This window comes from Hevea brasiliensis, chromosome 2, assembly GCF_030052815.1.
Source record: "Hevea brasiliensis isolate MT/VB/25A 57/8 chromosome 2, ASM3005281v1, whole genome shotgun sequence".
Classification (NCBI taxonomy): Eukaryota; Viridiplantae; Streptophyta; class Magnoliopsida; order Malpighiales; family Euphorbiaceae; genus Hevea; species Hevea brasiliensis.
Window position 1 is genome coordinate 6,487,465 of NC_079494.1, and position 25,064 is coordinate 6,512,528.

A 25,064-nucleotide genomic window follows, 5' to 3' on the forward strand; every position below is an offset into this window, starting at 1 on the left:
CAGACGTCCCGAGTGCGTCCCCGAAGTCGGAATCGGCAAAGGTAAACCTGAACCTTATTTTTACGTAATTTTCTAGTGCTTAAATAGGATTAAAAATTCATAAAATATTCGTGGTAGTTTAGAAAATTATAATTCTTTTTGCAATCGCTTAGTAATATTGCTAAGGACCGCGGGGCAAAGTTTTAGAATTTTTAAAGCTGATTTGGGTAGTTTTTGTAAAAATAGTCAATTATAAGGACTAAATTGAATTTTTACATATTGTGATGGATGATTGATTTGATGGGCCCAGGAGGGGCTGTGTGATGGGAATGAGTTGTGGACATATGGATTGTGAATATAGAAGTGTGTTTTGAGCCCTTTTGCAGGTTGGGTAGGTCCTAGGTATAGGGGAGACTCTGCTGGATTTTCGGCACGACTTAGGACGTATTTGGTCTTTTCTTTGTTTGTATTGAGTCAAATTTATTAAATGATTGTAATAAAATTGTCGGTGAGCCGATGACCTTCTTCCTTCGCCACTCGGTGACCACCGTCAAGTCTGTGAGTAAAATATTAATTTTAATTGTAATTTCGATATTATTATATGTTCAAGCATGCCCATGCATCACTTATATGCATATATCTATGTAGATAAATTCTAGGCATGATTTATGTTGCATTCATAACTATGAAAGTGCCATGGATGTTGTTGTGGTAATTTGGAGCAGTGTGCGTGCGTTGGCGTGCGTGTGATGTGGTGTGGACTATGGATAGGACGGGTAGACACGGCTTGAGATCTTATAGTTGGGTAAATGAATAGTTAAGGCTTATTACGGGCCTCGGGGGCTTTAGGTTGGCCCAGGTCCTAGTGCCGGTCCGGCCCATAGGTTGGGTCGTGACATAATTAATATTTATACCAGATGAATTATAAAATGTGATATATGATAAATTTTTAAGCATATTAATAATCTAAAAAAACTTAATTTTATGTTATATATATATATATATATATATATATATATTCTTATGAGAAATTATTTTTTTAAATTATTAGTTAAAAGTAATAACAAGTAAATTTGATAGATTGTAGTCATAAAAATATTAAAATAATAAAATAAATTATTTTAAACTAATTTTTAATAGAATTTAAAATAATATTTAAAAAAAATAATTTTAACTCTTTAATCACAATGTTTAATAGACATAAAATCCTTATAAAAGGTCTTACAAAGTCTAATCTTATAATTAATTTTTTGTTTGAATTTTAGTTATATAAAAAAGAAAAATGAAGGGAAATTGAATAGAGAAAATAAATAAAAAAAGAAAAAAAATTTAATTTTATTTATATTATTTAGATAAGTTATTAAATAAAAAATATAATTTATTTAATATTTAAATAAAAAAATTATATTCCTTTTCTTTCCTTTTCCATATATTTCTTCCAAGTCAAACGAGCAAAGTTTGTGCAACTATAAAAATTACACGTGCCATACGTTCTTAGTTAGTAGTTTAAAAATAATTAAAAATAATTAAGTTCAAATTGAGCATGCACGTTTTTCTTGTGTATCGAAACAGGTCCATTTAACGAATAAAATCAAAATCCAACCGCGTTTGGTTTAAAACTAAAACGACAACGCTTTTTAATCATAAACAGTAAATCAGTGACAAATCCGGTGAAAGAATTTTAAAAAATAAAATAATAATTAAAAAAAGAAAAAGAAAATAAAGTCTCGGTAGGCAGGGAGGGGGAAGGGGGAGGAGGGAATTGAAGAGAATATGCCATGCTTATGTACGAGTCAGACATTCTCAGATGCCAAGTCGGTTTAAGCAATCTCCTCCTTTTTCATTTTATTTGCTCGGCTTCCACATGCACTCTCTCTTTCCGTCTCTGCACATTTCTGTCCTCTCGCCTCTGTTCTATCTCTCTCTATATCTCTCTCAGGTATCTCTCTGTTTTCTCTCTCTTTCTCTCTTCTAAACTTTCTAATCCAATTTTCTTTGAAGATGCTTTCTTTTAAGTATAATACTGCTGATAATTTTTTTTATCCCTCTTTCTTCTTTTGCTTGCGGTTGTGTTTTGTAAACCCTAATTATGGTCTGTTTGGATGATGAGAAAACGTGAGGAAATTTTAAATTCGCTGTGTTCACTTCGTTTTTTGTTGTCTTGGTTTCTCACTCAGTATCAAATGGCTGGGAAATAAAAAAATCATCAATCATCATTGAATTTTTCAATTGTTGTGCTTCTTAATAAGTTCTATGCATTTCAGTTCTTAATACTTATATTCTTTTAAACTATCTGATCAGGATCCTGGAGCCGGTCTTTGTGGTGTATTTGGGTGCTTACGAGTTCTGGTTTTGTTTTACCAAAGGTCTGCATTTGTTTTTGTGAGAGTGGACTAGTGCAAGATTGCTCAATGGGTTCTGATAGGTTATTAGACACCCTCAGAATGGAGAGGGTGAGGACGATTTTTACACATACTTATCCTTATCCGCATGAGCATTCACGTCATGCTATCATTGCCGTGGTTGTGGGTTGCCTCTTTTTCATCTCTTCAGATAACATGCATACTCTCGTGGAAAAGTTGGACAAGAATGTTAAGTGGTGGTCTATGTATGCCTGCCTACTTGGTTTCTTCTATTTCTTTTCTTCACCATTTTTAGGGAAGACTATCAAACCCAGCTATTCAAATTTCAGCCGATGGTAAGTGTTCTATTCTGAAGCCTTCTTCACTTATACATACACTTGTTAATGTGGCACATAACACTTAAAGAGCCAGTGGGTATTAATGATTTTTGAACATTTGCTTTTGCAGGTACATAGCTTGGATTTTAGTTGCAGCTCTGTATCATCTCCCTAGTTTTCAGTCAATGGGAGTTGATTTGAGGATGAATTTGTCCTTGTTTTTGACAATATATGTATCTTCGATTTTGTTTCTTCTTGTATTCCACATTGTTTTTCTTGGCTTATGGTATGTTGGTCTTGTTTCTCGTGTTGCTGGAAAGAGACCAGAGATCTTGACCATTCTCCAAAACTGTGCAGTAAGTGCTTAAACTGCGTTTTGTACTCCTGCATATCATGCAACATATTTTTTGCCTTTAATGATTCTGATAATTGTTTTCACACCCTTATCTTTGATTAGGTTCTCAGCATAGCCTGCTGTGTATTTTATAGCCACTGTGGTAACCGTGCTATCTTGAGAGATAGACCGTTAGCAAGAAGAAATTCTGGTTGGTTTTCGTTATGGAAGAAAGAGGAGAGAAACACATGGCTGGCAAGTCTCGTCCGGATGAATGAATTAAAAGATAGGTTCTGTTCATCTTGGTTTGCTCCAGTTGGGTCCGCAAGTGATTATCCACTTCTATCGAAGTGGGTTATTTATGGGGAGGTAAGCCTATTGCCTATTTGCCATTATAAATTATATTTCCTATGATCTTGTCCTGTAAGCATTTTGTACGCATTGTGTTTTATTTGGGTTACTAAAATGACATGGAGGGAAGTGCTATTAAAAGATTTGCAACTTTTTAAAATTGATGCCGGATTGTTCTCAAACAGCGTTGAATGGCAAAAAAAATTCATATAGCTAACTATAACTAGTTTGAGATGAAGACTTGGTTGTTATTGTTGTTGTGTTTTATTTGGTTCCTTATCCTTTATGTTTTGTGTTGTTTCTTGATTTGCAGTTAGGTTGTAATGGAAGTGGATGTGCAGGTTCATCTGATGAAATCTCTCCTATATACTCATTATGGGCCACTTTTATTGGTCTATACATTGCCAATTATGTTGTCGAAAGGTCGACAGGGTGAGTGGTAATTCTGATGACTTGAATTAGGATGTGTAGAGTACTGGTTGACTTGGCACGGAGGATGAAATAAAATTATTTTGCTTGAATGCAATTTTTTGATTCATACAATATTTAGACATGTGCTTTTGATCTATGTGTCCCATTTGTGTGTGCGTGCATCCTGGCATAACATAGGAATGACATGAATTTGAAAGCTTTTTCATGTAGGGAAGTTGTATGTAAGACACTATAGTTTGAGGGCGGATGGGTTAGATGTTCCAAAATTCCAATGCAATTATGCTCTTCTTCTTCTTCTTCTTCTTCTTCTTCTTCTTTTTCTTTTTTTTTTTAATTTTTATAAATCTTGTTCAAAGGTGTTCTTTTTTAGTTGTTTTTGTGTACTTTCTCATGAGTAACCTTTGAGAACCTTTCTACCAGAGACTGGCTAGGTTTGTATTATTTTGACCATATGACTGATTATGCTCGTTCAATAATCAATGCACAAATTATTGTTTCTATTTGGTTGAGTATGGTTGATTTTGCTTCTCCCATAGATTTTTCCATTTGATTTTCTATTCTGCTGGAAAAAAAAGCTAAGGATATATATATATTTTTAATAACAGTAGCTAAGGATGATTTGGTTATTCAATGCTAGTCTAATATATTATCATTGTCTTCCAATTATTTATGGCAATCAACAGGTGGGCACTTTCTCACCCTTTGTCAGTTCAAGAGTATGAGAAGTCGAAGAAAAAACAGATGAAGCCTGATTTTTTGGATATGGTTCCTTGGTATTCAGGGTATATGCTTATCATTTCTTTCCCTTCTCTCTCTCTCTCTCTCTCTCTATCTCTCTCTCTCTCTCTCTCTCTTGGGTATGGTAATGGGGAGTTGCCATAGACTCTGTAATGCTTGTCCTCAATTTGCTAGTGCCTATTTGTTGCAGAACATCTGCTGACTTATTCAAGACTGTCTTTGACCTCTTGGTATCAGTAACTGTATTTGTTGGTCGTTTTGACATGCGAATGATGCAGGTAGAGTTTCATATCAGATGCCATATTCATTAACATATTGTGTTTTTTATTTAGACTTTTTGAGATAAGTTGTATCTCACTGTTTTGAGTAATTTCACATGTATAGTTCAGTTGCCTTTGATTATTACTTACAGGATTAGAAAACAGTTTTAGGAAAGGAGAAGGAGTTGTTTTTGTTGGGGGGGGGGGGGGGGTTCTTATCAAAGAAACTGTGGTCAAGTGCGATGCTTTTACAATTGCTTTTACTTCAGCATTTTTCAAGAATTTTTTTTTTTTAATTTTGGAAATACCATATGGAAGCCTATTTCTAATGTTATCTTTGAATTAACCTGTTTTGACTTTCTTTCAATTTACTTCTATTTGCAATTTCATCTCTAACATAATTTGTTAATTTTCTTTCCATTTACTTACTTTACTGAATTAATTAATGGTTTTGTGTTAGATATTATTTATGTCCTCTATTGAATTCTGGTTGATACAAATACTGCATATTAATTTCTTATCTTCTTTCTTTCTTTGTTTTTTTTTTGGTTCAATCAAGTTCCATCTTATTTTACATTTTTACTCATTCTTCTAAATTTGTTGATGATTTGGTGTTCCTTTTCCTCATCATCAGGCCGCAATGACTAAAGTTGAAAATGGAGCACAACAGGGAGATCTTTTGTATGATCACTTCAGCGAGAAGGAAGATCTGTGGTTTGACTTCATGGCTGATACTGGTGATGGTGGGAACTCATCATATACTGTCGCACGACTACTTGCAAAGCCTTCCATTCAGCTTACTAGAGGTGATTCTGTGCTTTCCCTACCGCGTGGCAACTTACTTCTTATAGGAGGGGATCTTGCGTAAGTTTTATCAGATTTCTTGTACATGCGACTTATATTACTTATATTGTGAAATGATCAAATCGTTATTGGTCTGCTTTGAAAATATAAGATTATAAGGTTTTTTGTTAGTCCTTGTATTTAATAAAAGGTCCTGAAAGTCGGTAATTATTTACACTTTGTTTGGGAGAGGGTGGAAAGTGATGGGTGAGAGAAAATGAAAGGAAAGTGGGGTTGTGGGACCCACATTTCAAGAAACAGTGTTGTGGGTCCTTTGATCCATTTTCCTTATATTTTCTCCCCCCTCCATTTTCCTCCCTCTCCCAAACAACGCTAAACAACGCTTTAATGTCACTCATAGATGTGGGATTTGAATCTTGGATAGTCCAAATTGTCGATGAACATTGCAAGGTTGGTCAACAATCTTGCAGAAAATATTAGTTGCAAGAATTATATGGTTTACTATTTTAAGAAAATTGTTATTGGGTTCAAATCTTTCTGTTTGTTATTGGCAGAACTAAGTTGTATTTTGTGCTATAATTTGATTCCTTCTGATTTAGCATTAAAGCAAGGATAATTTCTGGCCAGCTCTTGGGAATTGAATTGGATTGTAGTAGAATTGAACTTCAGTAGCAACAGTCCCACAAACTAGGCTCCCAATTTAAAGGTAATGAGAGTGAACTAGGAATTCCAATTTTGTTTTAGACTTAAATTTTAGCATTGCAATGTTTCTCACTGCCATTGAAATTTAATGATGTAACTGGTGGCTTCACCATAATTCATATCTTTGTTTTCCAATCACCACCTTCCTACTTGATCAACTTCCACTTATCATTTTGCTTCCTTCATTGTTGGTCATTTTGTTGGGTATTAATCTGCTTGTCTTTTGGTGTCTTGGTTCCCTTGGGATCTGTGCTTCCACTCTTTAGAGATCAATTCCCTACAACTTCTTTCATCAAGATGAACTCATTAGGATTTGGATTGGGTGTTGCAGGCTATTAATGTTCTAGGGTAAATAACTTCTTAGTCTATATTTTTTGTCATTATTAACATTTTTGTCCTGGTATTTTGGAAAATAGATTAAAAAGTTCATAAGGTTTGGTTCTTTCAAATGCAATGGTCCTTCTGTCTAGTTTTAGTTCATTTAGTTGTTAATGCTTCAGGAAAAGACCAAAATACTCTTGTTGAAACCAGCAAAGTTAGGAATGTTTTGATATATTTTTCTAAAATAGACGGATGAAAGTGTTAATAATGACAAAACTAAGCAACAAAACAGTAATTTATCTGAAATTTTGATTTGTTTGACTAAGCGGAATATGCTGGAATATACTTAGAAAATGGATGAAATGACTAACGTGTTTGACAAAACCAAACAATAGGGACTTTTTAATCTATTTGCCAAAATAGACGGATGGAAGTGTTAATGATGGCAAGCATAGGGACTAAATGGTAATTTACCCATGTTTCTAACCTTCCCTTTATAAACTCTGTTTCTACAATTTGAAGATTCAATGTGTTTTTCCTTGAAATTTATGTTCTTACACTTGTATACAGTCCCTTTCCACATTTTGAATGGATTGTTTTGCTTAAAATCACTCTAATTTGTATTGATCTAGGTTTTACTTGTTTGCAGTTGAGGATCTTTTTTCGGTACATTTGTAACTTTTAATAAAGAGGAGAGAGAGTGTTAGGGTTTAAACTCTTAACCTCTTGCATTGTGAGGCAGCCACTCAATGCTTGGCTACTAGAATGGCATAGTTAAGGGCATAAGAACTTAAGAAGGCATATGACATAATATTTCATTGGCCCAATCATTTGTCTAGTACTTTTGTGAGAGCATATGAAGAAGGCATAAACACATGCATGCACGAATATGTGTGTTTGTAATTAAATCATTTGTGATTCTTGCTTAGTACTTAGATTGTGTAGTTAACAAGTTTTTGGTTTGCTGTAGGTATCCTAATCCATCAGCATTCACATATGAGAAGCGCCTCTTTTGCCCTTTTGAATATGCTCTACAGCCTCCGTCGTGGTATAAACCAGAGCATATATCTGTAAACAAGCCTGAGCTGCCTGTTGGGGTGTCTGAACTGAAGCAGTATGATGGACCTCAGTGTTTTGTCATCCCTGGAAACCATGGTCAGTTCTCATTTTATCATGAACCTGCCATAGATTTTCTTTTTCCATATATTATTAAAACTCTTGGTCTTACAAGTTGTTTGCAGTTATATTTATTTTTGTAGTTTTCTGATATCTTATATCAGTATTATGTGTTTCCTTTGTTGAGTCTGGTTTCTTCTCATTAAAAGATTCTTAAAACTTGTTGGCTTAATCGGACTTTTGTTTCTGTCTTTGTAGATTGGTTTGATGGACTTCATACTTTCATGAGATACATATGTCACAAGAGCTGGTTAGGCGGGTGGTTTATGCCCCAGAAGAAGAGCTATTTTGCCTTGCAACTCCCTAAAAGATGGTGGGTTTTTGGTCTTGATCTAGCACTCCATAATGATATTGATGTGTACCAGTTCAAATTCTTTTCAGAACTAATAAAGGAGAAGGTACTTTCTTCTTTATCTTTTTTACCAGATTGATATTTATGCAACTAAAATTACCCAAGTAGAATATATTTGTTGTGACCTACATTTGTTCTTTCCTTTCTGTTTGACTGTTGAGATCTTTTTCTCATCATCCTTAATTCAGGTTGGAGATAATGACTCAGTGATCATTATGACACATGAACCAAATTGGCTGCTCGATTGGTACTGGAATAGTGTTTCTGGAAAGAATGTCTCGCACCTGATATGTGATTATTTGAAAGGAAGGTGCAAGCTTCAAATAGCTGGGGATTTGCATCATTATATGCGTCATTCATATGTTCCATCAGATAGGCCTGTTCATGTGCAACATTTACTTGTAAATGGTTGTGGTGGAGCATTTTTACATCCTACCCATGTCTTCAGTAATTTCAAAGAATTGTACGGAACTAACTATGAGACCAAGGCTGCCTATCCTTCATTAGAAGATTCAAGCAGGGTAGTTTTTGGATTTGTTTTGAACTTTCTTTGTAATATCTTTATATCCTTCAATTTCTTATTGTTACTTTATATCCTTCAATTTCGTAGTGTTATGGCTCCTTGTTATTATGTTGCAGATTGCACTGGGAAATATTTTGAAGTTCCGAAAGAAGAACTGGCAATTTGATTTCATTGGTGGCATTATATACTTTGTGTTGAGCTTTTCTACGTTCCCACAGGTGAGAATCTGTTCTGTTCTGATCTATTATTCATATCCATGCTACTTACCCAACGTTAGGTTTGTTTGTACCTCAATGCTTAACAATTAGGATGCTTTGGGTTTTTGTGTTCTTACTCTCATCCATGCCATATTAAGTGTTTGGACGCCCAGCAAGCTGACAATTAGGATGTCTTTAAATTTCTCTTCCTTTTGGGTGAAAATTAGCTTGCACCTCCCCGAGAACTTAAATTAGATGATATTTGCTGTACTGTTCTGTCATAGTTGACTAAAGGGTTATGTTGTTTTCTTACAAACAAGGTCACAGATTTTGTTGTTGATGGTTGACTAATTTTTCCTCAATTCATTTCTAGTGTAAGCTCGACCACATTTTGCAACATGATACATTTTCTGGCCACTTGTGGAGTTTCTTTGGCACAGTGTGGAATGCTTTTATGTACGTGTTGGAGCACTCTTATGTATCCTTGGCCGGTCTTGTGGTATTGCTAATTGTGGCAATTGTATTTGTCCCACCCAAAGTGTCTCGGAAGAAACAGGCAATTATTGGGATTCTTCATGTTTCTTCACACCTTGCAGCAGCTCTAATTCTTATGTTGCTTTTGGAACTGGGTGTTGAGACGTGTATCAGACATAACCTACTAGCAACTTCAGGCATGTTGTATATAATTTTTTTTTCTTTTGAATAGTAATTTCTCATTACTTGTGGTTCTCTAATCTGAAGACTGCTCCTGCAATTCTAGTTTCTGTTACTTCTGTAGCTAATCATCTGAGTGATGCACATAATGGATGGTAAAGCTCTGTTGATCAAAATAGCTGACTGAATTCATATCTCAGAAACTTTCAGTTATTATTACAACATTTTCCTGCTTGATTTAGCTGTGATTATTTTGTAATTTTTACAGCTGCCATGTCCTCCCTAAAAGTATGGAGACCATTATTATTTATGACTTGAATAACAATTCTTAGTGCTGTAGGAATTGTTTTATTAATTTGATTATTTGAGTATGATATGTAATTGGTCACTTTTTTCAGGTTATCACACTTTATATCAGTGGTACCGATCAGTGGAAAGTGAGCACTTTCCAGACCCTACAGGTCTTCGATCTCGTATAGAACAATGGACATTTGGCCTTTATCCAGCTTGCATCAAATATCTCATGTCTGCATTTGATGTTCCTGAGGTAATGAAGTTTTAATTGTTACAGAAATATATGATAGTACTGCTTTTTGGTGTTGCCATATTCATAGAGAAAATTTTCAGGTCATGGCTGTCACAAGGAGTAATATTTGCAAGAATGGGACTGAGTCACTGTCAAGAGGGGGTGCTGTCATCTATTATGCGTCTGTCTTCCTCTACTTTTGGGTCTTTTCAACACCCGTTGTTTCTTTGGTTTTTGGAAGTTACTTGTACATCTGCATTAACTGGTTTCACATACACTTTGATGAAGCATTCTCCTCACTCCGAATTGCTAATTACAAGGCCTTCACTCGATTCCACATCAATAAGGATGGCAATCTTGAAGTTTTCACCCTTGCAGTTGATAAGGTAAAATATCTTTTTTTTTTTTTTTTTTTTGGCTTTCCATTGGCAATTCTAGGTTGATGTAATTTGTTTGATCATGACTTCCACTAATCATTGATGGCTGCAGTTTTTATGTTGTAGATCAACTCATTTTCTCCCTTGTCTAGATTTAGAAACATGAATGTTAGCTCATGAACTGTGAGATGGCAGGATTTATATTCAGACAGTTGTAATAAATGGCAGTATGCACGTTACTGATTCAGTCTGATGTGCAGATCCCAAAGGAATGGAAACTGGATTCTCAGTGGGATGCGGAGCCAAAGCAGCCACAGCAGATGAGTCACCATCGACGGTTTCCTAGCAAATGGCGTGCAGTTACATCTCAGCAGGACCCACTAAATACTGTTAAAATAGTTGACCACTTTGTTATTCAACAAACAGAAAACTCAGACATTGGAGCAAGTAAGGGATCAGTCATTCGCTGATCCGGTTTTGCTAAAATTTGTAACATAATTGTAATCTCATCATTTAGGAAGCAATAGGGGGGAAAGAAAATTAGTTCTGGAACTGATTTCCATTTTTCTATCTCTAATTCCTGATCTATTAGTAGGCTGTCAGAATTAGTGCGTCAGAGTTCCTACTTGATTGGGCTCCTTTCAAACGCAGTTTACGCATTGTTGGGTGATCTAATATTTAGGTCCATTGCCCTTTAGATTATTTGAACGACAACATGAGGTGTCTTGACTGATGATCATAATCATTCTATGTAGAGTGGCCATTGCCCAATATACTTCTGTAAAGGTAAGCACAATTATGACTTGGAAAGGGCTGAAGAAACTTCTGAAACCTCTTATTGTAACTTTGTTTTGCGTTTGCTTATCATGTTTGTTGTACCAAATCTTTTGTCTGTCTCAGTGTTGTCACTTGCATGGTACTGTTTTCAGATCTTTCTTGCCTTATTTACCATAACTAAGATTTATCATATAGGCTGAAGGTTCAAATCCAGCACTACATGCGTCTGGGCAATAGGTTGAGTTCAACGTGCTATATTCCAAGTCTTGGATGCACTTCAGTGATAAAATTCGAGAAGGGGCCTCGGGAAGGCCTATTCTTTTGGCTTTTCACTTCTCAAACAAGTGTGGTTATTGATGGTAACAGCCAGGAGAAATTGTTATCTGTTTTATTTATTTATTTATTAAGAGAGCGTAGTAGAGTGAGTGATATGTTTTTAATTACTGAATCAAGTCATGTTAGGCATAAGCAATCAAGGAAAAAAATTTTTTTAACTTGGTATTGAGAATTTGAATAAACAAGATCATGTTTAGATGCTAGTGCAAGGCTTATCTAATCACTAGGTAATGATGGGGATAAAAATTAATGGGAGTAAGGGAAGAGGCAAAATCTAGCTGCGGCCAGAACTGTGGAGAGATTCTCTGGCAAAAATTGATATATATACATATATATATATATATATAACTGTTATTTGAGTCACTATACTGCAGTTGAGAATCTGAATGAAGAAAGCTCTCATACAATGTCCCATTCAACATTTGTGAGACCTCATCCCAGTTCTGAATTTGGACTGATAAAACTCCACTGTGTATCTTAAACCCGACGACTTGTGAGCTCTCCATATAGCAATCTCAGAGACTCTTGAACTTCTTCGAGTTTCTGCACATGAAATTTCAGCAAGTTCTTATTTATTTATTTATATATTAGACAGCAAACAAAAAGTTTATTGAAAAGATTGAAGTAGAATTTAAAAGCCTTACCGTGCGATTACCCACAACATCTTCGTGATAAACAACATTGTGGCGAGCGCTCTTGAAGTACTTCATTGCCCTAGTAGCTTTATAATCTACATGCTTCAGGTCGGATAGCAAGGTGGTGGTATTTATCCTTGGCTTGTATTTTGCAAGTACCTTAGCCTGCAATGCTCATCTTATCAACTTTGAGGCCAATTGAATTCACTGAGATTTCAGAAAGAAAGAGATTGCACCTCTGCAGATGAGCGGACATAAGACTTGCGGATTCTATTGAGTGGTTTTTTACCTTTGTTAAAGGAATTTGCGAGTACTGATATCATTCTGCGTAGCAAATTCCTACTGAATAGAAAGATGGCATGGACTCCTTTCTTATTGAAATACTCCACTATACCTTCATGATGTTCCAGCACTCCCTGCAAAAATGTATGAAGCATAATCCTATATTATTCCTTGAATAGAAGAAAGAATAATAATAATAATAATTGATTGCATCACTTGCCTGATTAAGCATCCATTTGATCCAACAGCAGCATTGCACTCGTTCTTTGAAGCACTGCTGAACCAATGAAGATTGTATGCTTTATCCAGTGTCCTCAAAATTGCAGAAACATTCGCCCTCCGACCTTTTGCCCCGAATATTTCTCCATTATAGCTAACATTAATATGAATATTTAACAAAGTCTCAAACCAACCACTTCCGGATCTCTGCATGGACAAGATAGCAAAGTATCTTGCAGGATTGGAGGCACATTCCTCCCTGCTTATATGGATCAGAGTCATTATCTGCAAGAAAACAGGAACATAAACCTGGATTTTAAGCCTGTTTAGGTACCTGCTATTTGTTTCAGGTTCTGGGTAATGCATGTAGGGAAGTTCCCATGGTTCTGCATTTGAAGTATTACACTGTTGGTAGAATATTTTGAAATTAAGGAGTGAGGCTGTTGTATGGGGCCCTATTTGCTTTAAACATATGAAGCAAATGTAGACTCCACAAACCATAGCAAATGCCAACACCACCAATCTCAATGCTAATGGTGATTTCTTGGGAGCCTTTATGATCAATGAATCCTGAAATTGAAGAATTACACAAGATAATCAATATGTAGTGCCAAGATGGGATTGAAAAGATACAAAAAAATAAAAATAAAAAAAAAGTAAAGATAGATCATTATCATACTGTAGATTCCATCTATAATACTCAATGGAAATAGACCGAGAGCAACGAAGAAACAAAAAAGTCGGGAGGGATTTGGGTTTTAATCTGGTAGTTCTTTTTGAGAAAATCAAGGCAATATAAATGGTCAGAGTTAAAAGGGGGGAAAAAGCAACTTTTGTATTAAGGAGAATTCTAAAAAACATACATTCTTGAATATACAAACATCTTCAGCCATTCTCTAAGAAAGAAAAGAAAGCAAGGAAGATAAGAAATCAGTCTTCTCTGTTTTTGCTGTGATCTTTCCAGGAAACTTGTCAAATCTAGGTTTTAAAGATTTTTGTTGTGAAAAAGACATCATTTAAAATTCAATGTTCACTTGGGTAGACTTTTGTTTATATTAGTATGCCATTTTACTTTTAGGGACATTGGTGAAACAGAGGCAGAATAGAGAATGAGTTTTAGATAGTTAAAGAATTATGAGGGAATGGCTTTGAATTTGTGCCAAAGCATTACGTTTCTCATTCCTTGATTGGATTCTATGGACCTTGCCTGCTAATAAATTCTAACATTTTGAGGACCCAAACAATAATGTGTCTTCTGGAAATGGTTAAAAAGTCTCACCAATTGTTATAGCTGAAAGAAAAGAAGCTGAAACATAAGAAGAAAACATGCCTATCTTAACAGAGATGTGCCTCCCACTCATCAATATTCATAGAGCAAGTTCTCCTGTTCCTTTTATGGTTACAATACACGTGGACCTCGACCAACAAAGGAGTATGGGCAATATTTGTATATACTGAAGACGATCTATGACCCCTGGTACGGTTGTCCGACTCCTCCAATGAATCATCCGGCCTGCTAGATGGAGGTCCAAATAGAGCCAGAGTCCCTCTTCAGAGAACGACTTTCGTAGGAGGAACACTCTCCTAATAAAGAGTCATTTATGACAAAGAGACAAGTATATTAATTAGCCGAATAAATTATGGTACTGCGCCTATCACTGTTATCATCAATACTAACACAATAATCGCCATGGAAGAGGCACCCTAAAGATGGACCAAAAAAATTGAAGTCTACCAATAAACTATTTTTCACATACACTTGGCATTCCTCTATTAGTTGATAGGTCAATATATAAGGTCACATTTTTTTATCAAGTAAGCCATTACTCCTACATTCTCAACTCATATTTCCCTTTTAAACTATTCCTTTGACATCAACTAACTTAGTCATTAGAGTGCCAATGGGGAACAACACCTCTTGGCTCTCTTATGTCTCATTATCTTGTAGGCAAAATTATTGCCACCATTGCCTCAACAGTCGACCAGTCAGATAAGGTTTGTCACGCATTTCACCCATATTCCTAGCCTATATCTCATATATCTTTCACCGATACTTCATTAAATCTTTAAGCATCTATTTGCGTGTCATTCATCCGTAATACCACGAGTATGCCTCCGTAGTACCCCGAATATCACAAGACATCAATTACTTTTTTTCGATTTTCGATCAGGACTCAATTTCAAAACCTTACAGCTTGCCTTATGGATGACTCCAGTGGTTAAAGATTTTCGATTGCGACTCAATTTCAAGACCTCACAGCTTTGTAAATGACTCCAATGGTTAAAGTTCATTAGTTGGATACAGTTTAATGCAGTACTTTCTTTGTTTGAATTATTTTGTTATAGTTAAGTTGAGTTGGCTTACGGCCTTGGTCAAAAGTAGGCTGGAAATTTACATTTGGCATTTGCCGAGAAATAGACTTTGTGGGTGCATTGAAGTTTCCATGCCAGCAACAAACAACGTATAGCTTGATTTGCCAGTTGGCTTTAGCTGATAAAGTGATGCATTGCGATTGAAAATGATGCATATAGTCAACAACTCAAAATCAAATCTATACAGTAACATAAATGACATGTTATTTTTACACTTCAATAATCATCAACATTATTGGTTCATCATTTTCACAGTTGAATAATTGATCTGTTAAACATTTCTCATTCTGAAGCTAATCCTCAGTCCCTCACACCCCTTGGGGTAACAAGGGGTGGATCCGCCACTATACATGCCTCAGAAACAAATGTTGTTTCCCATGTCAAGTTGCTCCATACAGGATTAAACCAGAGTCACCGTGAGCAAGACTGTTCCATGTCAAGAAACAAAAGTGCTCCTTTCACTCCATGATCTGTAATCCTGCTTGTTTGCAAAAGAGACAAGTATTAAGTTTGCCAAAACAGAATTAGTGCAACCTAGGAAACATAAGAGAAACTAATAATTTATTAAAAATTTCGGTAACAAAAAAGCAGAGGCAAGGGAATAGGTTAAAATTAAGCAACACAACAGTTCTTTTGCCAGGGATCTATGAAGTACCATGAATACCACCAGCGGCCACATAAGTGCAGGAAAACTATTTGAAGTTCATATGATTGGCATCAAAGTTTTTAAACCCATGCAAGCTATTTGATGACTATTTAATCATGAAAGTATATTTAAGTAGACAAGAAAGAGAGGGAAAGAGAGCAGAGAGAATTTCTCATAATAAGCCAAGCATATGGATCTGTATGCATTCATATCACAAGGTTAATTATCAAGGTTGAAAAAAGTAGACGTGGAAAATAGAAACTGCTGCCTTACCCAGGACAAAGTTCCCAAAACCATTGAGTGTGAAAACAACTTTGCTTTATGAGATGATTAATCGGACTATCTGCCCCAAATACCTGAAGGACTTTGTTGCTTCTTTTAAACATTTGTTTTTCACATCTCGAGACCAATGCTGCATTTTTAGTGTTAGAAAAATGAGAGGATAAGTCCCAATGAAAGCAAATGCAAAGGCAAATCAAATATACTAGTCCTCCCAAGCAATCAACCTTTCCAAGCATATTGAGCTTATCACGTGTCCTCTTCAACAATTCTTGAACATCTCCCCCCCATCTGTAGAATTCCAACACTCTCCCTTCTAGAAGCTTCTCAGAGACCTAAATGAAGTTTGAAAAGTTTTAAGAACGATAAGGGTTTTCTACAGAAAAAAAAAAAAAACCAATATCTCAAGTCTCTGGGGGACAATCATTATTATTCAAAGCAACTATATCAGATAAGAGAAAATCACTGCATTGATCAAACAAATGGGTAAAGGAAACTTGATTTATGCTTGGAAGAAAGTTAGACGAGACTATGATGGACACACATTTGCAAGACCAGGTTGTGACGTTGTCCCCTAATTAAACTTGTATACTCCATAAAGCACTAAATGATAATTAAAGAAGTACAAACCCAAGCAGAGTTCATCATTGTCCATGCCTTGCCCAAATTGTCCATGCCATGTTCAACATGGCACTAAATGATACTATGCCATTTTGTGTCACTTTCCTATGATGGATTGCTATACCTAGCAAGAATTCATGTTTCCTTCATATCCAGTTTTCTATTTCCTTGTGGATTCCATATCTCTTCAAAATTTTAACCAGGCACAATTCAAACAAATATGGGGCTAGTGCTTTTCACGGGTTGGGTTTGCACAAACCCAACCCGACCCCATTTGGTTAAATTCACTTCATATTACAACCCGATCCAAAAATAAACTGGTTTGAATCGGGTCGGATCAAACCATTTTTTTAAAAACAAATAAGCGAGCCAGCAAGAACAAGAAAAAAGGTTCAGGTCAAGGCCATTGCCGGACTTCATTATAATCATAAAAATGACCTACAAATATGTGATTGTGGCCATTGGTCCATGAAGATTTCTTTTTCTAATCCATACATTATTTCTCTTTTGAATTTTAATATGAGCCATTTTTTATAATATCTTTTTATTTTTTAGGGGATTAGATTAGAAAATTTGAATAAACACAGATAATCATTAAAAAATTATAATTTATAATAAGAAAAATTAAATATTAAATAAATAAATGTAACAGTAGCCAATAGCTATCATCAGTGAAGTGCGGTCCCTTTGCATCTCCATAATGCAGCATCTGCTGAGATCAATATTAACAAAATATACAAATGCAACATATTGCACAGTTGCAAATGCAAAATGTTGATTAACTATTACTAGAGCTGCTCACAACTTGAATCAACCCGACTGACCCAAACCAACATTTTAGTTTGAATCACAAGATCAGGTCAGTTGATTTACTTTAAAAACTCCTTTTTTTCTGTTGATTATTAAAATTATCAGTGAATACCCAAGAAACATTAATTCTTTCACCTGTCCGGCTGTGTGTCTCTGCAATCTCATAACCTCGAGCTAGCCGTGGCCAACACCCGTAAAGACTTCTAGCTTTGCTGTTGACGGCTTTTTTTTTTTTTTAAAAAAAAAAAATTCTCAACCCAGCATTATTTTTACAATGTTCCATTAATTTCAACCCATCATTCTTTTTACAATCTTAGAAGCTAGAAGATAGTCGAAAATTAAAAGTTGAAAAGGCTTTTTCTTCCTTGTTTAGAATGAAGTGAAACAAGCTAAAATCTAAAGAAATACCTCAAGTTTCTGTAACTTTAACTTTGTGGTTTCACTTGAAGCAAATTCTGGTGAAACCGACTCTAGGGTAGGTCAATAGGATTCTGTTGAGGCGTGGAACGGCATGCGCATGTTGGATAGTTGTTGGAGACAACCGACGTTACTAGACAGCAATTTTCCAACGAAAAAGTTAAAAAGAAAAAAGAAACAGAGATCTCACACCTACCCATCAATCCAAACACATATATAGATATGTGTAGAGAATATTTTATGTATTTTGTTGAATGAGATACAAGGTATTTATATATAAAGGATCCTATAATTAATTATTCTGAATCCTACAATTAAATATTCTAATTGGAGTGATATCCCACTACTTATGCTAACTAATTAAGAAAGAATATTATTTACATAATTATAAGATTGACTTCATATAACACTCCCCCTCAAGTTGGAGCATAGATATTAATCATGTCAACTTGTTACAAATGTAGTCAACCCGAGCCCTATTCAAAACCTTTGTGAAGATATCTCCTAACTGCTCCTCGGTTTTGGCATGCTATGTTGAGATGATCTTCTGTTGAATCTTTTCTCGAAGGAAGTGACAATCAATTTCAATATGCTTAGTACGCTCATGAAACACTGGATTTAAGGCGATATGGAGAGCAGCTTGATTGTCACACCATAGTTTGGCAAGAGATGAGGTCTCAAAACCTACTTCTTCCAACAACTGACGCGTTCACATTACTTCACACACAGTTTGGGCCATAACTCGATATTCTGATTCAGCACTCGAACGAGAAACTACAATCTGTTTCTTACTTATCTAAGATACTAAGTTTCCTCCAACAAAGATACAATATCCTGAAATGGATCTCCTATCAATCTTTGAACCTGCCCAATCTACATCTGAAAAACACTCAATATTTAAGTGCCCATGATTGCTATATAAGAGACCACGACCTGGAGCACCCTTCAAGTAACATAAAATTTGCCCCAAAGCTTCCCAATGGTTAATAGTAGGAGAGGACATAAATTGACTTACAACACTAACTGAATATGCAATATCCGGACGAATCACTGTGAGATAATTAAGCTTGTCAACCAATCTCCTATACATCTCAGGGTCCTCAAATAGTTTACCATCTCCTGTTGTGAGCTGAAGATTTGGAGTCATTGGTGCACTGCATGGTTCGGCACCTATTTTTCCTGTTTCCGCCAATAAATCAAGGACATAATTCCTCTGAGATAAGAAGATGCCTTTCTTACACCTTGAAACTTCAATGCCTAAGAAATATTTCAACAAACCCAAATCTTTTGTTTGAAATTAAGTCTGAAGGAATGACTTAAGTAATGAAATGCCTGCAGAGTCATTTCCAGTAATAACAATATCATCAGCATATATTATAAATAAGATTAGTCCAGCTTTAGAGTGTCTATAAAACACCAAATGATCGGACTTGCTATTCTTCATACTAAACTGCTAAACTACCTCACTGAATCTGCCAAACCAAGCTTGAGGACTCTGTTTTAAGCCATAAAGGGATTTTCGGAACCTGCAAACTTTGCCTAACTCCCCCTGAACAACAAAACCTGGTGGTTGCTCCATATAAACTTCCTCCTGGAGATCACCATGAAGGAAAGCATTTTTAATATCTAACTGACGTTAAGGTCAATCATATCTAGCTGCCAAAAAAACAAACAAGCGAACAGAAACTAGTTTAGCAATAGGAGAAAAAGTGTCAGAGTAATCAGTGCCATAAGTTTAAGCATATCCTTTAGCAACAAGGTGAACCTCGAGACGAGCCACATTACCATCGGGATTCACTTTGACTCTAAAAACCCATTTGCATCCAATATTTTTCTTATCCGGGGGCAATGTACCAATTTCCAATTACCGTTAGTATCTAAAGCTACCATTTCCTCTTCCATTGCAACACGCAAGCCAGGATGGGACAATACCTTAGCAACAGTTTTTGGAATAGAAATAGTATCTAGAGAATTGATAAAACAACGAGATGATGGAAACAAATGATCATAACATACAAAGGAAGAGATATGATAAGTATATTGACGTTTACCTTTACGAAGAGCAATGAGAAGATCTAAGTTAGACTGAGAAGCAGTGGATTGGATCTTCTGACGAAGAAGCTAGTGGAGGATCTGAGTCAAGAGTCTCCAATCTCCTAGAATAAACATGAATAACAGGTGGGCAAGGGGGTTAAGCCGGTGCTGGTGCAGGAGAATTCTGAGGACCTGGGTGAGGACTTGAAACTGGATGGACAGAATAGACAAAGAGATCATCTTCCTCTCCCGGACTCTCATAAATAGGTGAGAGAGAAAAGAATGGAGTAGATTCAAAAAAGATAACATCTATAGACACAATATAACGATTAAGGGTTGGAGAAAAATATCTGTACCCTTTTTGAAGTTGAGAATATCCAAGGAAGAGGCACTTAAGAGACTTGGGATTCAGTTTAGCAGCTTGTGGACGAACATCTCACACAAAATAAGTACTACCAAAGATACGAGGTTCAATAGAAAACAAAGATTTAGAAGGAAATAAAATGGCATAAGGAATGTCACCGTTAAGGACAGATGATAGCATATGATTAATCAGGAAACAAGCTGTAGAAACTGCATCACCCCAAAACTGTTTAGGAACCTTCATTTGAAAAAGGAGTGTCCGTGCTACCACAAGAAGATGTCTATTTTTCCTTTCAGCAACCCCATTCTGGGATGGAGTATCAACACAAGATGTTTGATGAAGAATGTCTTTTTGTGACATATAGGTTTGAAAATTGCCAAAAAGATATTCCGTAGCATTATCGTTTCTCAATATATGCACAAACGTATTAAATTGATTTTGAATCTCAGCACAAAAGGCACAAAAAATAAAAAATAATTCCGAACGATTCTTCATTAAAAATAACCAAGTAACACGAGAATAATTATTAACAAATGTAATAAACTACTTGAATCCAGAGTTTGAAATAACAGGACATGGATCCCATACATCAGAATGAACTAAATAAGCCCGTTTATTAACTCGAGACACGTTAGGCAAACAATGATGTTTAGCAAACTGACAGGACTCACAATCTAAAACTGACAAAGACTGAAATTGTGGACATAACTTCTTTAAGACAGATATCCCAACCGACAATAGACTTTAATAGGAGTTAAAATACTGGAACACACAAGAGATTTTGGCACCTGTTTGTCAAGGACGTAGAGGCCTCCAGACTCATACCCTCTACTAATAATTTGCTTCGTCGTAAGATCCTGAAATAAATAATGATCAAGAAAAAATGAGATACTACAATTACCTGTCATGTAGTCTGTAGCACCAGAATCAATGACCCATTTGGAGGAGACAAGGCATGTAGTAGATTTACCTGACTCAGTTATTGCAGTGACTGGTGAACTAGAAGACTTTAGAGAGGCATAATACTGTGAGAACTGTGCATATTCTTCAGCAGATACTAAAACTGCTTTATCAGAATGAGCTACTGAAGAGTCATCAACTACCATATTGGCCATCCGAGATCGTGGGTTCTTATTCTGAAGTTTCGGACAATACCTTTTTGTAGGACCTGGCTCATAGCAATAGTAACATTCAATTCCTCCAGAGTCACGATTAGGGGCAACCTCCTCACTATGTTGGTTACTCATATTGCCACTATACCCTCTTTTACTGCCTCCTTTATGACTTTGCCTGCCACTGTCAGCACGACTAATAAGAGCACTATTAACAGATTGGGATAATTGGGGAGCTTCAGTATGAAGTACTCTTGAGAAAGTATCATATAGAAATGAAATTTTAGAACCAGAAAGAATTTGAGATTTAGCAGTCTCAAACTCTGGGGGAAGACCTACCAAAAAACTCATGACAGCCAATTATTCTTGTTGAGCTTGTTGAACTTTCACATCAGAATTAAATGGCATTAAGACATTAAGTTCTTCATAGATCCTTTTAAAATCCATAAAATAGGCTGTGAGGGACCTATCTTGTTTCTCTGCACGATAAAATGCCTTACATACCTCATGAATACAAGAGATATTTCCTTTACCCGAATATAAGAATTCTAAATAATCCATCAATTCTTTAACAAACTCACAGTGATTAATTAAGCTAATTACCTCATTGTTAATGGAATTGCAACAAACGAGCATCCTCCCTCATCCAAGTTTGCTTTGTATCATCAATAGGTGGATCTTGGATGAGATGATCATCATTATCGATACTCCGCAAATAAACCCAAACCGTCTTACTCCAATCCAGATAATTAGAACCATTAAGTTTGTGTTCCATGATTTTAGTTATCACAGGAATCACATCAGCTATTACACTTTTACTTTCCGCCATTAAAAAAAATTTCACAACAGCAAATCACAGAAATCTCATTTCCAAAACCAATAAACACAGAGCAAACACACCTCAAGATACAATTTTAAAGGAGTTCAGTGAAATAAAAGCCAGAAACATACCCAACAGTAGGTGGACCAAGATAAATCACCTCCACAAAGGCATCCTATGACAAAACAACTAACAGGGATGCAGTCTACACCCAAGGTGACGCCGGCGAGAGCCATCAGAGCGGCAGAGGACGTCAGATGCGCCTCCACGCATGGGAAAGTGGGACGGCGACAGGAGCTTGTACCGGCTCGTGAGCCTCACTCGCCGGTCTTCTGGTGACCGGATTTTCTGGGTAAGGTCACTGGCAAAGGACCTTCCTTCTTGGGTGGGTGGTGAGACTTAAATGTCACCTTGAGATGGTGACCTAACTCCACAATGACGCTTCTGATAAAAAAAAATAATAATAATTCTTTTCTAACAAAGCTCTGATATCATGTAGAGAATATTTTCTGTATTTTGTTAAATGAGATACAAGGTATTTATATACAAATGATTCTATAGTTAAGTATTTTAAATCCTATAATTAAGTATTCTAATTGGGGTGATATCCCACTAATTATGCTAACTAATTAAGAAAGAATATTATTTACATAATTATAGAATTGACTTCCTATAACATATGAATACACACAAACAGAGATAAAAAGAAGAGAGGGAGGAAAGCACATACTGAGCAGGAGAGGATCTGAGCACGTAGGCTTTTGAGCTTGGCAAGCAGAAAATACAAGGTGGGCAAGAATTCATAGCTAAAAAGAGGAGAGAGAGTTAAAGATCTGGTGGCTTTTGGAGAGAAGGAGAGAAACAAGGAATTCTTAGAATGGCTTAGTGCGATTCAATGATATCTGGGACATCGATGGCAAGGCTAGAATTCTTTGGACGTTGGCCATAGCAAGCTCGAGGGTATCAGATCGTAGGGACACGCAGCCAGACAACTGAAAAAATGATGGTTTCTTGGGTATTCACTGATAATTTTAATAACTGAACAACAAAAAGCGTTTTTAAAAGTAGATCAACTGTCTCGACCCAATCTTGTGATTCAAACTGAAATATCAGGTTGGCTCACTTTCAGGCCAGAAGGGTCAGTTGCATTGATTCAAGTCGTGAACAGCCCAACATTAGGCTGTGAAGCCAAAAATTATCCACGAAATAAGAGTTTGGAAAAAGATCTCAATGAGCACACAGTTTGTTCACAAAAAAGGTCAGGCAGCCATTACCAAAATTCCAAGCAGGTAAAGATTTTCTAAGGTGTAACTGGAAGTTCTTTTATATCACCAGCCACGGGAGCTTACTTAATTTGAATGATGTTTATATTTATACTACAATTACAATAATTATCAATTTGGAAGCCTGTTGCATATGCTATTCTATCTGAGAATTTTAAGAGTGCACGCAAGATGCTAACATTTATGAAATGTTTTGTAAGGAAAAAGAAAAATTGTATGTCACAAAGCAATTCTGAGGCGTTAAAGAGACTTGGTTTCTGTAAGGCTTATAAGCTCATGTATAATTTTTGTTTAATCAAGAGCACAAATTATAGTCCAAGCACACACGTGTACACACAGCAACACACCTGAGCTGCTATCACTTGACCACCTGCTATATGTGAGAAATATATATTGTAGAAATGGCAGAGAAACAAAGGAGCATTCTTCTCTGCAAGATCCTCCAAATATTTAGCATATGAAACTGCAGGAGTAGTAGGTTCAGGAATAGCAATATCCTGTTGGCGAAACCACTCAAGGTCTTTTGCAAGACACCCTGATCGTTCCAATCCAGATCTCCTAAAATGGGTATCTGTAACGAAAAAAGGCATTAAATTCTCGCAGGATTCAGCAAGCAGCTTTTCACCATAGAAACATAATTATTGGACCAAGATCATTTATGCATTGTCATCGTAGGAAGCAGACAAAATGCCCAATAAAAGTAATTTCCATTGTGTTACGATTAGTAATGGTGGTCTATTTTAAATAAGATAACTAGACATAAGTTCATTGCCACTATCCAAGAAAAATTGATATTAACGAAGCAAGGAACAACAGAATCATTCATATGATAGATTGTTATCCCAACAATCCCCAGAAACTAAAAAACAATTCACAGATTAAAAGATAGCGACCAAGAAGGGGAAATTTGAATGGCACTAATTTGGGGACAAGAGAAACGCTCTAGATAAAAGGAAAGAGAAAACTCACAAGAAACATCATCGGATTTATCAACAATACGCTCGACAGTGTCAAAAACGAGCTTGCTGTCAACCAGGTACCTAATGAAACCTTCCATACTGGGTACCCAACTCTCCCCATCACCCTCACCTGAGTTTTCTTTTTCCTCGTCTTGTGAATTTTGGGAATCATCATCGTCATCATCAATGTTCATAGACTTACAGGTGTATTTGCCTTTGAGATTACGAAGCCTCATGGCAACGAATCTCATCTCTTCAGTGATACCCTTTTTCTCTCCCGGGTACGGTTTCCTGTATCTCTTTCTCTTTTTAATAACCGGAGGACCCAAGTTCGTCGTCGTTGTAGTTGAAAATGAAGAATTGGAATTGGAGCAACATATGATTCCTCTTGTGAGCTTGGCGGGGTAACTCTTATTTTCGGTTGGTATCATGAGCTTCAATTGGTATGACGTGAATAATGAGTTTGATAGTGCAGGACACAGAGCCATTGGAAAGGGTTTCTGCTTAGCGGTAGTCTGCAACTGCAAGATGATGTTATGGAGACGGGTTTGCACCAGCTTGCGCTCAGTTCAGTTACTATAAGGGCCTAGAAGCTAACAAAAACGTACCCAATTCAAGTGGATTGAACCCATTTTAGAGTTTGTCCAGGGCCGCCAAGCAAACCAAGTCGACATTTTTTTGATGAGCCAAC

The 25,064-nt window shown here is 36.1% G+C and overlaps 2 protein-coding genes and 1 pseudogene across 4 annotated transcripts; 1 reads left to right on the forward strand and 2 right to left on the reverse strand.

The window, feature by feature from the left end:
- The first annotated feature begins 1,719 nt into the window (after positions 1-1,719).
- On the forward strand, positions 1,720-11,289 carry LOC110654700 (uncharacterized). The gene is made up of 16 exons (XM_021810786.2): positions 1,720-1,918; positions 2,281-2,677; positions 2,790-3,015; positions 3,117-3,362; positions 3,658-3,776; positions 4,460-4,558; positions 4,705-4,792; positions 5,409-5,638; positions 7,572-7,756; positions 7,976-8,175; positions 8,318-8,650; positions 8,769-8,870; positions 9,223-9,520; positions 9,902-10,050; positions 10,131-10,415; positions 10,667-11,289. Exons 2-16 carry the CDS (start codon positions 2,391-2,393, stop codon positions 10,874-10,876), a joined length of 3,057 nt encoding a protein of 1,018 aa, XP_021666478.2. The 5' UTR covers positions 1,720-1,918; positions 2,281-2,390; the 3' UTR covers positions 10,877-11,289.
- Positions 11,290-11,857: 568 nt separating this feature from the next.
- On the reverse strand, positions 11,858-13,555 carry LOC110654701 (uncharacterized; annotated as a pseudogene).
- Positions 13,556-15,184: 1,629 nt separating this feature from the next.
- LOC110654699 (probable inactive heme oxygenase 2, chloroplastic) lies at positions 15,185-25,046 on the reverse strand. 3 transcript variants are annotated; one of them, XR_009143003.1, is made up of 7 exons: positions 24,384-25,046; positions 23,762-23,985; positions 22,263-22,575; positions 21,170-21,495; positions 20,988-21,056; positions 16,181-16,288; positions 16,062-16,086 (listed from the first exon to the last, which is right to left on the reverse strand). XR_009143003.1 is itself a non-coding variant. In XM_021810784.2 (5 exons), exons 1-4 carry the CDS (start codon positions 24,859-24,861, stop codon positions 15,994-15,996), a joined length of 903 nt encoding a protein of 300 aa, XP_021666476.1. In that variant the 5' UTR covers positions 24,862-25,046; the 3' UTR covers positions 15,185-15,506; positions 15,948-15,993. The 3 variants fall into 3 exon arrangements, 1 of the variants encoding a protein (XP_021666476.1); XM_021810784.2 differs by lacking the exons at positions 20,988-21,056; positions 21,170-21,495; positions 22,263-22,575 and adding an exon at positions 15,185-15,506 and having other exon boundaries at positions 15,948-16,086; XR_009143004.1 differs by lacking the exons at positions 16,062-16,086; positions 20,988-21,056; positions 21,170-21,495.
- Positions 25,047-25,064: the final 18 nt, after the last annotated feature.